At 31.6% G+C, this 15,435-nt stretch overlaps 1 protein-coding gene across 4 annotated transcripts in view; it reads left to right on the top strand.

Moving 5' to 3' along the window:
• Positions 1–15,435, top strand: part of LOC111044174 (sodium-independent sulfate anion transporter) — a 53,291-nt gene that overhangs the window by 25,654 nt on the left and 12,202 nt on the right. For 3 of the 4 annotated variants that reach the window (XM_039435013.1, XM_039435014.1, XM_039435015.1), the window contains 6 exons: positions 5,418–5,674; positions 6,487–6,682; positions 8,979–9,199; positions 9,798–9,978; positions 12,607–12,771; positions 14,056–14,217. In XM_039435013.1, coding sequence (XP_039290947.1) covers positions 5,418–5,674; positions 6,487–6,682; positions 8,979–9,199; positions 9,798–9,978; positions 12,607–12,771; positions 14,056–14,217 — 1,182 coding nt within the window. Of the gene's footprint in view, positions 1–2,723; positions 3,021–5,417; positions 5,675–6,486; positions 6,683–8,978; positions 9,200–9,797; positions 9,979–12,606; positions 12,772–14,055; positions 14,218–15,435 lie in introns of those variants that run through there. The other variant, XM_039435016.1, reaches the window with a different exon arrangement.

Raw genomic sequence — 15,435 nt, 5'->3', positions numbered from 1 at the left:
TAAACTAATTACCTAATTGATTACCTGGCCGATCAATTAACTGGTCAACTAATTGAGACTTTAAGTCACCAATGATCAATTCAAACTAGAGTACCTATATCGAATATATGAATAGTTATTTTCAAAAAAAAATTATTTATTTATTTTATTTATTTATTTACAATGCAAATGACACTAATGTAATAACATTGAAAGATAAAATAATAAGATAGTCCTTGTGCTATTTTTCTTCCAAATTTATAGGTGAAAAAGTCTGAAATAAGGTTAGAATTTCTCGTGTACAATTTTGATAAAATTTTAGTCCAAAACAAAAATGAAAACTATAAATTTTGAATTTATATGGCTTGAATTAATAAATCAATTGGAAATATTCCACTCAATTACCACTTGTAACGAATAATATTGAGTTATTTAAGAAAATTTGAAACCATTTAAGCAACACAAACTTGTAAACACTAAAGCTCAGCTGATTATTGAATAATAATAAAAAACAATTATGAAAAATAAATTTTCTCTATTCACAAAATGAAATATATCTGCAGTTACAAATAAAATATAGTGAATACTCCCCATAAAGACACAGTCTGGGCGTGGAAAAAAATGCATTATCTTAAAATGTTTGTATTTAGGGCGACTTATTTTTATTTATAAAATAACATCATAGTACCCTTTTTTGAAAAGTTTTGAATATGAAATAATTTGTGTTTTTAATCTGTCATTTTATGTTAACAACTTTCCAATAAAAGGGTAAGTTACTATGATGTTATTTTATAAATATAATGTATTAAATAAATTTATTTCCCTTTCCCATTTAAATTGGAAAGTGAACTAATGATGATAATCTAAGCTGATGGAATAGAAGAATATGGATGTCTTTAAAATGTGATTATATTCTGTACTAGTTGTTCTGTGAACAGTAGACCTCACGCAGTATTCTCATCCACAAGTACCTGATTGAAACTATAGACCTTATGGAAATACAGCAATAGACTGGCTTCTCTACACACATCTGTGTAATCACTTGTCAGCTGATTTATGATGAATAATTCTATAGTCTGAATTTTACTCTATTATTGGCGTATGAAGGAGGATTCCTTTTATATTATCCTTGAAATGCAAAATTTCCAAAAACCTTGTATATACGTCGACGCGCAATTAAAAAAGGAACATACCTGTCAAATTTCATGAGAATCTATTACCGCGTTTCGCCGTAAGTGTGCAACATATAAACATTCAAACATTTAAACATTAAGAGAAATGCCAAACCGTCGACTTGAATCTTAGACCTCACTTCGCTCGGTCAATTAGATACTAGTGTTCTTAAAATACTAAGTAGTAGGGTACTTATACATTCTGATGGGGAACTCTATACCTGCAGTCCAAGATACTTTCTTATAATCATTTTCAAGATGAATCAATAAGGTTACAATTTTCAAACCTTACAGAATGTCCAATGGTTCTAATATAATCTTAACAGTTCTATGTATAACCCTATCTAAATTTGAGAGAGGAATAGCACAAGGTCACCTAATTTTTCCTCTCCCTATCATTTTGATGATGTATCATTGTATGATATATAAATACAATATTTATATTATAAAAAATATATGATACCGGTACATAATTTATATATATTTTTTTAATAAAGAATGAATGAATCTATTTCCTATTACATTTATTTGGGATACTATCAAACTATTACTTGCCATATAATAATTATTTTAAATTTCCAATGTAAGCTATACGGTAGGCTATGAATCCTATTATATTAAGCGAGCAATATCTGTATTTATATATCTTTTTATTTTTATATATCTGGATATTTTTATATCTGGTTATTCATGTTTAACTGATCTCGAAAACGGGTCTAACGATTTTCACGGAATTTGGAACATAGTAGGTTTATGATATGAAGATTCGATTGCACTAGGTCTCATCCTTGAGAAAACTCGCTGAAAAACATTAAAAGGGGCGGACAACATTATTAAAGGGGCAACATCAAAAGTTGCCCAAAGGGGCAACATTTCATCCTTGGCTGAAACAGCTGTGGATAGTAAAAAAGTGAGTATGTGAAAAATCGAAATATATCATTTCCGAAATTCATAAGATGACGTAGGCCTATAGCCAGATGTGAAATATAAACACGATCATTTTAGAGAATTGTGTTCTGTTTATCAATAAATAAAAATAACGAGCGAAGCTCGCGGTGCCCCGATATTAGAACACTAAGAAGGACTTCTGTTAATACAAAAATATTGACTGAAGAACTGAATAGCATAAGGAAATTTGAAAAATCATACAGTAAAGCCCTGTATACAAACATCGATTTTGTTCGTACGATATTTTGTCATCCTTATGAATTCTATCAGATTAAACGGAGCTTGACAAACATCATCTGTTTGAATTCATCTGTTTAATCCAATAAAATAAGGACGGAAAAATAACGTACGAACAACAATCGATGTGTGTGTAGCTAGCCTAATACAGTAATAATATTCCAGCAGCTGTAATATAGATGAAAATTTAAACTTTGATAATACCGATAGTTGAATATCATTTCAAAAGATTAAAAGTACAGAAGTAACAAAGTAGCCTATGTCTCAGCGACTACATTATCGCTCCTATCTTAGTACCTATCACCAAAACCTATCCGTGCTTGTTTAATACATAAAGATAAGGTTCTTCATTCTAAATTATCGCTAGTTTCAACGGACAGAGAAAACAAACGTTTAGTTGACCAAAGGATAGCTTACAGCGATCATGACCAAACAAAACTTTCTGCCATTTAGATAGAATTTTAATGTGTTTCAAAATTTATAAACAATTTTATAATCATTGGTACTTTATAATCATGTAATACTATTAATCTGAAGAAATTTGCATGCTGTTTTCATTTGAAACGTTATATATTACCAGTGACAAATTTTAATAACATTTTGACCTACATTAATTGGATAAAACTTTTCTAAGCTAACAAAGTGATTTTTGGAAATCAACATTTGAGGAATATACATCGAAAAGTAAGTTTGGTGATGTGTTATATCGTTATAATTATATATTATCAATTATCTTCTAATTAAGTAAGTTATATTATCCCATCCAATCAATTTCATTGAAAATCTCTCAGTTCTAATATTGTTGAGAGCAGTACTGTACTCGAAATGTTTCTTATAGAATCGAATAAGATAGAAAAATCGTTCAATGAAACAAATTGAAAACTTGCTGCTTGACAAAATTGAATAAAACATGTAAATGTGCAATTTGATGTGTTTATAAATTTACATAAAAATGAACATCATGTCTACAAGAATTCACTTGACAACTATGATGCTAATTTTATAAATTATAAGGTCAGCCTCCGATGAAAAACTTTATAAAACATTGAAGTTATATTGCACCTGGACTAGTATAACAAATGGAAAAATGATTTATTTTAAATTCATTGCCATTAGAGTTGACAATGTTACGGAGTAAAATGAGATTAAAAAAAAACTTGAAGTGCACTTCATAAGGATAAATCATTTTGATTAGTTTCAGGAAGGAATATTATGTATTGTTGAGTTTAAAATGATTTTAATTTTACAATGAAGATGTATTATGATTTGATAAATATTACACAAAATTAATAACATTGGGTAATATCCCAAAGTGATATCTTGTTAATTGTCGCTTACCGAGCAAAGTATTTTTCTATTTTATATTTAAGTTAAGTTATGGTGCAATGGACAAAACAGAACAATCAGTTACAAAAAAATGAAGAAATGTAATCAGGTCGATCAAGAAAAGAGAACTATTGTTATTGATTGTTTTATTGTATGTAATGGATTATTTTTATAAATCCCTTAAATAGCTTACAGCTAGAGGGATACTATCGCACTGTTGTAATATTCGAATAAATAAATAAATTTGCAATAAGCCTACTTAAAAAAAATAGACAATTATTTAAGAAATAACTAACAATGATAAAACATTAGTTTGACAGAATATACAAATCTTCTGAAGCATATAATATAATAGTTATTCACTAATAACGTATTTTATTAGGGTCACTGATTTTGATTTGTTAGTTGAACAATAATACCTTAGCACTTTTTTAAAACTTTTCTACAGAAGATAGTCAATAACGATATAATTCGTGAAATATATTACCTGTAAATTCTTCTCATAAATAATCTATTATATTCTTCAAGAAAATATATTTTTTAATGATGAATTAAGGTTGAATATTTCGTTAATTAATTATTTGTCTGCATTGATGAAAAACGATCAAACAGTGCGGAGGTTGTAAAGGAGAGCACTATCTGCTTTGTCGAATGACAGAAAGGGATAGCAACACCAAAATTATGAGGATCATTAAGGATAGCTACATTAAATACTGCCATATTATAACGTAGACCTCACTATAGCCTGAAACTGTACTTCTCTAAAGTCTTGATGAATAATAGTACCGTATGTTTCAAGAGATTGATCAAGCATTTATCTAGATGAAATAAAAAATGAATAAATAAATGTTATTTCCTGTTTCAAGAAATTGATCAAGCATTTATCCAAATAATGAAAAAAAAGTTATTTCCCAAAAAACTAAAACTACTACATCAATCACAGAAAATATTAGATAAATTACAATTACTTAAAATAAACATTTCTTATGTGTCCTCTACATGCTTAGTGTTTTCTGTGTGGAAATTGACCTACTCCACTACGGCCTACCATGTTCTAGAGTAGGTTTAATTATTAGATTAATCAGTAGGTTAATCTATTTACAAATATAACTTTCTGGAAGTATTTAAGTGCCTAGGTGATGATGAGGGTATGAATGATGATACAAAAAGTTTTCATTTAGGCTACGATGATTTCATGAATGGATAAGAGGAGAGATGAGCGTTATTTATTTATTAATTTATCCATAGACAATATAGATATAATCTAGGTGAAAATAACAGACATTCGCCCAAACCTGCTCTTAACCTTAATTTGAAATAAAACAGTCCAGAGATTATGTAGAGTTCATGGAGTTGATTTACACACAATTTCACTTGTTATGTACTTTATTATGCCTCGAATTTTATTTATTTATTTATAACATTGTGTACAAATACTTAACATGAGGGAAGGCACAACAGGCTCATGCCCAAAACTGTCCCATTTCCAATTTATACTACACAGTCCAAATCAAAATGTTGGTTATGTCACTTCCCACTTTTCAAAATATAATTTACGCTTTTTCAAAGGTTTACAGTCCTAAACAAAACAAGACTTCATCCACACATTATTTCTCTCTTTCAAGAGGTGGTAGACCGTTGCGAAGAATAAATTAAGATTTATTTATAAATTTTCTCTTTTTCCAGTTGTGGAGGACCGTAACATTTTGCAAAAAAATATGTTAAGATTTATTTATAAATTTTGTCTTTTTCCAGTGGTGGAAGACCACACAGGACGTCAGAGAAAAGTGAGCGTAAAGGAAAAGGTGGACTCTTTTGTGCCCTGGATGCAAACGAAGCTGAGGAAAGGATGCACCAAGAAGAATCTCTACAGGCGGCTGCCAATTCTGCAATGGCTGCCAAAATACAGCACCGATGATGCCGTAGGAGACCTCGTGGCCGGAGTTACTGTGGGACTACTAGTTATACCTCAGTCACTGGCTTATTCAAATATAGCTGATCTACCTGCACAGGTAATGATTTAAAAGAATATTTCTATGACTAGAAGAATCAGTTATTCATGGTAGTAGAGTAGTTGGTAAGAATATGGAAATATACGTTTTTTACTGGAAAAACCTTGTTGATGGTGAGTTCTTAATGAATATACCATATTATTTTCACACTGAATATGACACTATACGGCTTGAAACAGTTTGTAATTTTCAATTAATTCGTCATATTTCTAGAGTACATTCCAGTGTTTCATTGAAAATATAGATTACTTTAGCTTGATGATGAGATTTTGCTCATATCATCCATATATAATTATTGATTTCCTCAGTAAACGTTTTCTATTATTTCTTAATGCATTAATTTATAATGTTCTATCTAGTTCGAAAATCATTCCTCCCTTCTATAACTATCACGTCATACACATGATTTATTATCTGAATATAATTTTTTTACACAAATATAAGAATAGATGTATAGGATATTCATGTTAACAGTAACAAGAAGCTTATCAAGTAGTTTGCAAAAGATATTATAAAGACACGAATATTATATTATCATGTATCAGTTTTCGATTTTCATAATTGGAGAATGTACATATAAAAATAGAAATCCAAGTAGCTTACCATTAATTGCTCACTCACAACATGTTTCGGCTATATGTTGTGAGTAGTCTAAGCAATTTTATTTCAAAAAGGGTACTTTATATTTATATTAGAGAGTAGCCCTAACGGAAATTAAGACAATTGGATAATATATTTGGAAAATGGGTTTTCTCATTATTTCAAGATTTTTCTTAATAAAAAATATACTATATTGTATAATATTTTTGCAGTATGGTCTCTACGGATCCTTTGTTGGCTGCCTGATGTACATATTCCTGGGAAGCTGCAAAGATGTGCCCATGGGTCCCACGGCTATTTGCTCACTGCTAACTTACCAGACTATCAAAGGAATGGGACCTGACCATGCTATACTGTTATGCTTCCTAAGCGGGGTCATACAGCTTATAATGGGTATAGTTGGACTAGGTGAGTAGAATATAAGCTGTAATTTGTTTGCGAAAGAAAATTAGTTACAAACATCATGAATGAAACATGAATTGTATAACTTAATACATCATACGGAACTGTAGGTATAGGTACTGCAAATTTAAATTCACTCCTGCACTACCAAAAAAAGCACAATGTTTGAAATACAAATACAAAAGTCACACAGACAGATACAGAATGAAGCAATACACAAAAAAATATATGAAGTCTGAACACAAATAACAATAAGCTTCCACAAAATATATGAGTTCTATACATGAATAATAACAGATATAGACTAAAAATACATTTAAACAGTGAAATAAGTCAAGAAGAAAAGCCCTCCATACTCAGATCATGCTATTCTTTAAGTGAATAAAGTGGCTTAGCTTTCAGGAACTTGAGCTTTATAAATTGGAATTTTCTAAAGGTGACATTGAATGGTAAAAAATTTTCTACAAATTTTCTAACAAATACAAATATAATTACAGCATTTTCACTTATTTCCAACTAATCCGTCTTTCTCAATTGGAATTTTCTAAAGGTAACATTAAATGTTGAATTTTTTTTTTACAAATTTGTAACAAATACAAAAATAATCACAGCATTTTCACTTATTTTTAACTGATCCGTCTTTCTCAAGTTTTCTTTGTTTAATTTTCTAATTGATCCACAATAATTGACGCACAATGAGATTATCAATCTTGAAAGAGAAAAGTAAAAATTATTATGAGAGAGAAGTGAAAAGTGAATTAAATAGAAGTTAAGATTTGTGTTTGGTTACGTTTTTCAATCACAATCCAAGAAATAAGAATATATTTTATGATGACTCTGATGAAAATCAAGCTCATTTCCAATAACCAAAATATTCAAATGTTGTGTCTCAATAATAATAATATGTATCTAAAAACAAAAATACATAAATGTATGTCGTGTCTCTATTATTTAGGAATAATGGAAATTCAGGATTTATTTCAATTCAATTCAATTCAATTTATTCCAATACAAAAACAATGTACAATATAGAACAGAATAATAATTATGGAATAATTATTTCCCCGCATGGACTGTTGATTCGTGCGCGGGGAAAGAGTACACAATCTATACAGGTAATACAAGTGCAAAAATAATCAGTCGAATAATTTATATTGATTCAAGCTTAACCTATAAATAAAAAAAAATATGTTAAATCCTGTAATGTATAAAATACAAACTGTATGAATGATGATTCACACAGCACAAGTACCCGACTCAGAATACTTCATCTTCTTGTGAGCTATCTGAACTGACGATTTAACAACCTTAAATAGAAAATTTGGTACAAATAATAATAAAATTGAAACTATTGAAATTCAATTTATTCTGATGGGTATGGAAGTCGAAATTTTATATTGTTTATTGGTAGGAAGGCTATGTCTGGTGCACTAATTTTATTAAGGATTGATCGTAAAATTGGGTGAGCAAACAAAAATATATCATTCTGGTTGAATATGGGGGGAGTCACTTAGGGCCGGTTTCCGAGCTCGGGATTTGGCTAAGTCCTAGACTTTAAACAGCTGGAGTCAGAAAATTGGCTTTTCCAAAACGGGGCGTAGTCGCAGTCGATATTGTCATAGTCACGTTTGAATCGAATTTCAAAAAACTGGAAAATTAAACAAAAGAGAGAATAAAAAAAAGAGAGAATCGTGTAAAGCTTCAGCTATTTTGAATTATTTAGAAATGTTGAATTTTGCCAAGGAAAAACGTTTCCAATTATAGAAATGAGAAAATAAAAACTATGACTACTGTTATAAAAGCTGCGACTACGCCCCGTTTTGGAAAGCCAATTTTCTGACTCCAGCTGTTTAAAGTCTAGGACTTAGCCAAATCCCGAGCTCGGAAACCGGTCCTTAATGTTTTTGATGAAATATCAGATTAGATTTCAAAAACAAGAATATTTGAATGTTATGTCTCTCTTCACGAGGAATAATCACATTCTTTCAACAACCAAAATATTCAAATTTCATGTCTCTTTTTCAGAAATAATGTTTGATATCCAGAAACCAAAATATTCAAATTTTGTTTCTCTTTTTTAGGAATAATGATAGATTTCCAAAAACCAAAATATTTAAATGTTTTTTCTCTTATTCAGAAAAAAGACGTTCTTCTAGAAACCAAAATATTTAAATGTCGTGTCTCTTTTCAGGAATAATGATTGATATGCAAAAACCAAAATATTCAAATTTTATGTCTCTGTTGCAGGAATATGATTGATATCCATAAACCAAAATATTTAAATTTCGTATCTCTTTTTCAGGAATAATGATAGACTTCGTCTCAGGTCCAGTATCGTCAGGTTTCACTTCGGCTGTTGCTTTGCTGATCATCTCGTCTCAAGTGAAGGATATCCTGGGTATCAACGGAGGTGGGGCCACGTTTGTCAACATGTGGTACAACCTGGCGCAAGACATACAGAACATCAACTACTCTGACCTCACACTGGGTGTAACTTGTATCGTCATACTACTGTCTATGAGGGTGAGCATGATGTTTCGATAATTAAATATTTTTGAAACTAGGATAAATAAAAATCGAGTATTCTATGGAGAAAGTTAACTTGCTCTCCTTACTCATCAACATATTTTGTTCAATATTCTTAATATTCATATAAATTTTACATGTTTAATAAAAATAATGTACTCCTATCATTCCACTGAGGCCATTCAGACCAAAGACACACAATAGCCTACCAATGTCAGCAAAAAACAACAATACTCGAAATTTTATGGTATTTTCATTCATGGTAAATATGAATCCACAATATGGCTGATCTCTACTACCATATAAAAAGGTTTCCCATGATTTTTATTTTCAATTTGAATAGAAGCTAAGTGAAATTTCTCTTGTCTTCTTCTTCTTCTTCGATGGCCCAACATCCAGTCTAAATCGAGCCCTGGCCTCCTCAATCCTGCCTCTCCATCCATCTCGATCCCTTGCCTCCGCCCTCCAATTTCAACCTACAGCTCAAATCGAACCCTGGCCTCCTCAATCCTGCCTCTCCATCCATCTCGATCCCTTGCCTCCGCCCCCAATTTCTCACATAAAATTTATCTTGGCTATCTTTAATTTTTCTCAGATGCTGGGAGAAGTGAAAATCGGACCCGAGGAAGAAGTGCTATGTACACCGACGCAAAAGCTAGTCAATAAAACTATTTGGCTGATCGGTACATCTAGAAACTCGATCATAGTCATCATCAGTGGAATCTATGCTTATTATGTCCAGGTCCAATATGGCGAGATACCCTTTAAAGTTATAGGTGGGTTTCAAATTTTTCTTCTTTCGAAATATACGAATTAAATTTACACTATGAACAGAGATATTGTAGAAATTTTTCCATGATGAAATAAAAACGATATTGTCAGTTCCACATAATTTATTTGAGTCAAACTTATAAGTTTCAATACACTAAGGCATCATCGTCAGTCAGAAAGACCACTAAAGATGATGCTTTAGTGCATTGAAACTTAAGTTTGGCTCAAATAAATTATGTGGAACTGACAATATAATTTCTATTCCACCTTCAATATCAATTATTTTATTTCTCAATAATGATGTTAATTTTTTAGCTTAGTGGAATTTATAGGAATGATAGTGATTGCATTGTCCATATTGTCAATCAGGTCATAGTGTTTGCATTAATTTGTCCATATTGTCTATGGAATTAAGAAACTCTCTTCCACACGCAGACGACTGATATTTGTGGAAAAATTCCGTGTACAATTGATTGTCTGTGTACATTCCGTGTGATTGATATGAATTGCCCATTTTTTGTAGAAGGAATGTTTCAAAGTAATTGCTATTAATACCAACATTTATTTATTTATTTACAACAATATGGGAGCATACGGGAAACCCCCAAAAATTGCTCCCCAATCAAAAAAAAAAAAAAAAAAAAAATACAATAATCACTTTACAAAGAAATTGAAAATCGAGGGGAAGAAACAAGGGAAAAAACTATTTTATATTAGTGAAGAAATGTTATGAGAAACAAAATATACTGAAAACTAAATAATATACCGTACTGAATACTAGAGACTATACTATATACAAGAAACCATTGACAATATGAGAAAATAATATGAGAGGAATCAACAAATTACAAATAACATTCCAAGAATGATGTGAATTATGCTGAGAATAAATTAAGAATAAGAATGAGGTGAATGATAACAGAGCTAAGAATGAAAGAAAGACATCTACTAAATATGGTACTCTATGTAAGTTGATGAGGTCTAGCGTGGGAAAAATAGGTGTCACATTGGGTGAAGCTGCTTACATGCCTTCTTGAACTGACTGGGATTCATATGAAAAAGGTCTAGGTGAAAACTATGGTAATTATAAAGATTCATCATGCGGTTGACTATTGGAGTTGCATTGGGGAGGAAGAAATCTGAAGCCGGAACGCCGTGAAACTGAAGACACATATATATTCAGCAATGAAAGGAGGTAGGTTGATTGAACACGGTTGTTCAATATATTATATAGGAACAAAAGCAATTTACAGCTCCTAGATGCTTCCAGGGATTGAATATCAAATATGGCTCTTAGAGGTTAGCTGTGGGAAAATTGAAAGGACAGAGCATTTTGAAACGCTTGAAATATACAAACCTTAGAAATTTACTTTGAATTCTTTCTAATTCCAGCTTATGAGAGGTGAGATATGGATGCCATACTTCAGAGCAGTAGTTTAATAAACGTCTGATAAGTGTCTTATATAATAGGATAAGAATATTGTGATTATCAAATTGAGAGCAGGTTCTCCGAATGAATCCAATCTGTTGACATGCTCTGGAACATAAACTTCTCACATGATTATTGAAATTGAGCTCAGGATCAAAAATTACACCAAGGTCTCTAAAATGATCCACTCTCTTTATTATTTGGTTATTGATTCCATAGATGGGATTTGCGGATCTATTTGTCTTGTGAAAGACAGCGTAGCACATTTGACAATATTAACATACCGTATTTACAATAACTATTACTCTAATTCAGATATTGTTTTTGGTGAGATATAGTTATATTATTCATAATAGAACACTAGAATATTTTCTTAAAATATCACGATTTTATTAAAAAGTTACAAACATGTTTCTAACACTGCATGAAGTGTGCAACACCAACATCATAGGTGCTGAAACATGTTTATAACTATTATTATTAAACAAAAATCCCAATTAAATGCTGTATGTTCACCCCGAGGACTTCTGCTACTGCAAATATTGACAACAGGGTAAACAGCTAGATGGAAATTCGATGAGCGCTACTATTCAAAAATTATTTGTCAGCCCGGGAATCGAACCCAGTATCTCATAATTGCCGGTCAGGAAGCTTACCCTTAGGGTAAGGCCGTTAGGTTAGGCCCTTCCCCAATGGCCTCCTGTACACCAAACTGACAATCTCTGGATAGCAGCGCTCATTTTTTACGAATAGAAGCCATAGCGGCCAGCCAGTCCAAAGATGGAAGTTACTGAGATATTGTAATTATTCAAATGCTAATGAATTATTATTATTAAATGAAAATCCAAATTAAATGCTGAAACTTCAATGCTGTTTGTAACTTTTTAATAAATTCGTGATATTTTCAGAAAATATTCTAGTGTTTTATTATTACTCTACTAATAAATGTAACTTACAAGTTACTGTAACTACAATAATATTCTCCATTTGATTCCCATTCAAAGAAAAAATTCACTTTGAAATACAAAAAATATCATAAACTTTTCATACGGTACAGTAGTCTACAATTTTTTCATGTCATTACTGGGGTAGCTCATAAATTATTGATTTATTCAATTTTGAAACTATTTTAAAAACATTAATTACAATGAACACTTTTAATCAATTCCTCTCCATTTTAATGAATTTGTTAAATATGTTTCAGGATACATTCCTCCAGGCTTGCCAGAATTCAAGCTACCACCCTTCAGTACAGTACAGAACAATGTTACATACAATTTCTTCGACATGTGCGGAGTCATGGGTCAGGGAATATTTGTTTTGCCACTCATTGCTCTTCTGGAGAATATCGCTATTTGCAAAGCTTTCGGTAAGTTTGATATCAAAAATATTCTAATTATAAGCAATAAGGACGAGATATTAACCGGTTTTTCTGGTGCCAACTCAATCAGCCAATCGGAGATCATCCTGCCGCCTTGACGACTCTGAAAACGCCGTCTTAAAACGCCTAAAAATGCCCAATAAGGTCTCGACCTAATACTAATACATATAATAATGATAGATAAATTTATTTCAAATAATATAAAATTTATCTTCTTTCTTTTTCCGCAATCTTTTTCCAGTTCTTCTTCCTCTTCCTCAGTTTAGGGAGAAATTTGTACTCTATACATTTAAGAAGAACATTCATGATATAGAAGTTGCTGTTTCCAATGCTGTTAGACTAATGTTCCTCAACAGCGAACAGCAAAACAATAGAGATGTAACTCAACATGGTGTGTTCATCTTTCAAAAATATTTTATCACAAATATATATATTATATATATATACTATATATATCATATATATATATATAGATATATATATATATATATATTAAATTAAATAAAAAGATTTTAAGCCACAGATTTGTGGTTTTTGATAAATCTTAGTCTTCTATTCAATATGAATAATTACCACAATATCAACTTCTCAACTACACAAAAAGGGATTGAATATCTCTTATTTTTTCAACAGCAAAAAAAAAAAAAATTTTATCACATATTTTTTTTAACTCGCTTATTTTTCAAAACAGCAAACGGCAAGACAGTACAAAAATGCAACTCAGCATGGTGTGTTCATTAAAAGAAAAAGAAAATACTTTTTTCCTGTCTCTCTAAGGCTAGGCGCACACCAGTTAGTCAAGACAAGAAAAGACATGATCAGACACGTTTAGTCCCAATACTTTACATTGCTGCTTATGATGCAACACACACTGATTAGTCATTGCAATTAGGCATGTCTTCATAAGCAACTATGTGAAGTATTGTGACTAAACGTGTCTGATCAAGTCTTGTCTTGACTAACTGGTGTGTGCCCAGCCTAAGGCTAGGCGCACACCAGCTAGTCAAGACAAGACAAGACATGATCAGACACGTTCAGTCACAATACTTCACATAGTTGCTTATGAAGACATGCCTAATTGCAATGACTAATCAGTGTGAGTTGCGTCTTAAGCAACTACGTGACTGAACGTGTCTGATCATGTCTTGTCTTGTCTTGACTAACTGGTGTGCACCTAGCCTTATCTTTTCAACAGCAAACGGAATTAAAAATGTTTTATCACGTATCATGTTCTTTTTCAATTTTCTAATCTCTCTAAAATTTTTGCAACAGCTAATGGGAAGACAGTAGATGCAACACAGGAGCTGATAGCGATAGGGCTTTGCAACATTGGCAACTCGATGATTCAGAGCTTCCCGGGTTCAGGCTCACTGTCACGTAGTGCCGTCAACAACTCAAGCGGGGTACGGACACCACTTGGCGGCCTATACACGGGTGAGTCATTCGATTCAACTTCAGCTGGCAGTATATGAGCCATATAAGACTCGCTTTCAACTATTTTTAATTCATAAATAGCAAAATTGAACTATCAATCAAATCAAATTCTTTATTTACACATTGTTGTACAAAAAGTTAATTGTATCAAGTAGTGTATCGTCAAAAATAAAATCAAAACTTAGAACATAAAACATCTCTTTTCTGTATAGGGCTACTTTCATAGAAATAGAAAGAAAAAATGAGAATCTTCGTACCCTTTTTGAAATATTTAATCACAACATGTTTCCGACATTGATGCCATTTTCAAGTGATATCAACTTGAAAAGGGCATCAATGTCCGAAACATATTGTGATTGAATATTTCAAAAAGGGTACGAAGATTTTTCTTTCTATTTTTAACATAAAACATATATGCCATACAGTAGGCCACTACATCAATCATGTATAGTATGAGTAATTTCTTATATTATTTGTAAGTTCCATCTACTATAGTAGAGCTATATATATACTATTTATTGAAATAGAAAGAAAAATAAAAATCTGGTGTGGCGCACTCACACAACTTTCCTTGCCGTTATGAAAATTGATCACTGACGCTAGTGTTCCCGCGCATCTCAAGTCTACTATTCAATATTTGAGCCAGCTGGTGACAGGGCAATACGCTGGAGACACACATGAGTCTGCTATCTCTTCATAGTGAATGATTAATAGAATCAACAATAATTTGCAATTGAATAATCACATTTTCTCAAATTAAAGCTTATTTTCATTTTAGGTGAAAATGTTACTGAACATTAATTGTAGAGATTTTCTGCTCAATCTACTCCACTTGATTTTCTTTGTTTCAATGTATCTGAAGCCTGATAATTGGGAATCTATCTGCATTGATGGGGCGGAGATCCTGAAATTTTTACAGATATGGGACTTGTGGCAGTTGATAGAGCTTATCGATGACTATATTAGGTATGAATTTGATCGAAATCGTTGGAGCCGTTTCCGAGAAAATCACGAAAACCCTGTTTTTGACAACATTTTCGCCATTTTAGCCGCCATCTTGAATTGCATTTGATCGAAATTGTTCGTGTCGGATCTTTTAGTGAAAGGACCTCAAGTTCCAAATTTCAAGTCATTCCGTTAATTGGGAGATGAGATATCGTGTACACTGACGCACATACCTCATACCAACACACCACACACACACCACACACACACACA

This window comes from Nilaparvata lugens, chromosome 8 (assembly GCF_014356525.2).
Source record: "Nilaparvata lugens isolate BPH chromosome 8, ASM1435652v1, whole genome shotgun sequence".
Classification (NCBI taxonomy): Eukaryota; Metazoa; Arthropoda; class Insecta; order Hemiptera; family Delphacidae; genus Nilaparvata; species Nilaparvata lugens.
The sequence above is the reverse complement of the archived record's forward strand: the minus strand, read 5'-3'. Positions and strand labels throughout refer to the sequence as shown.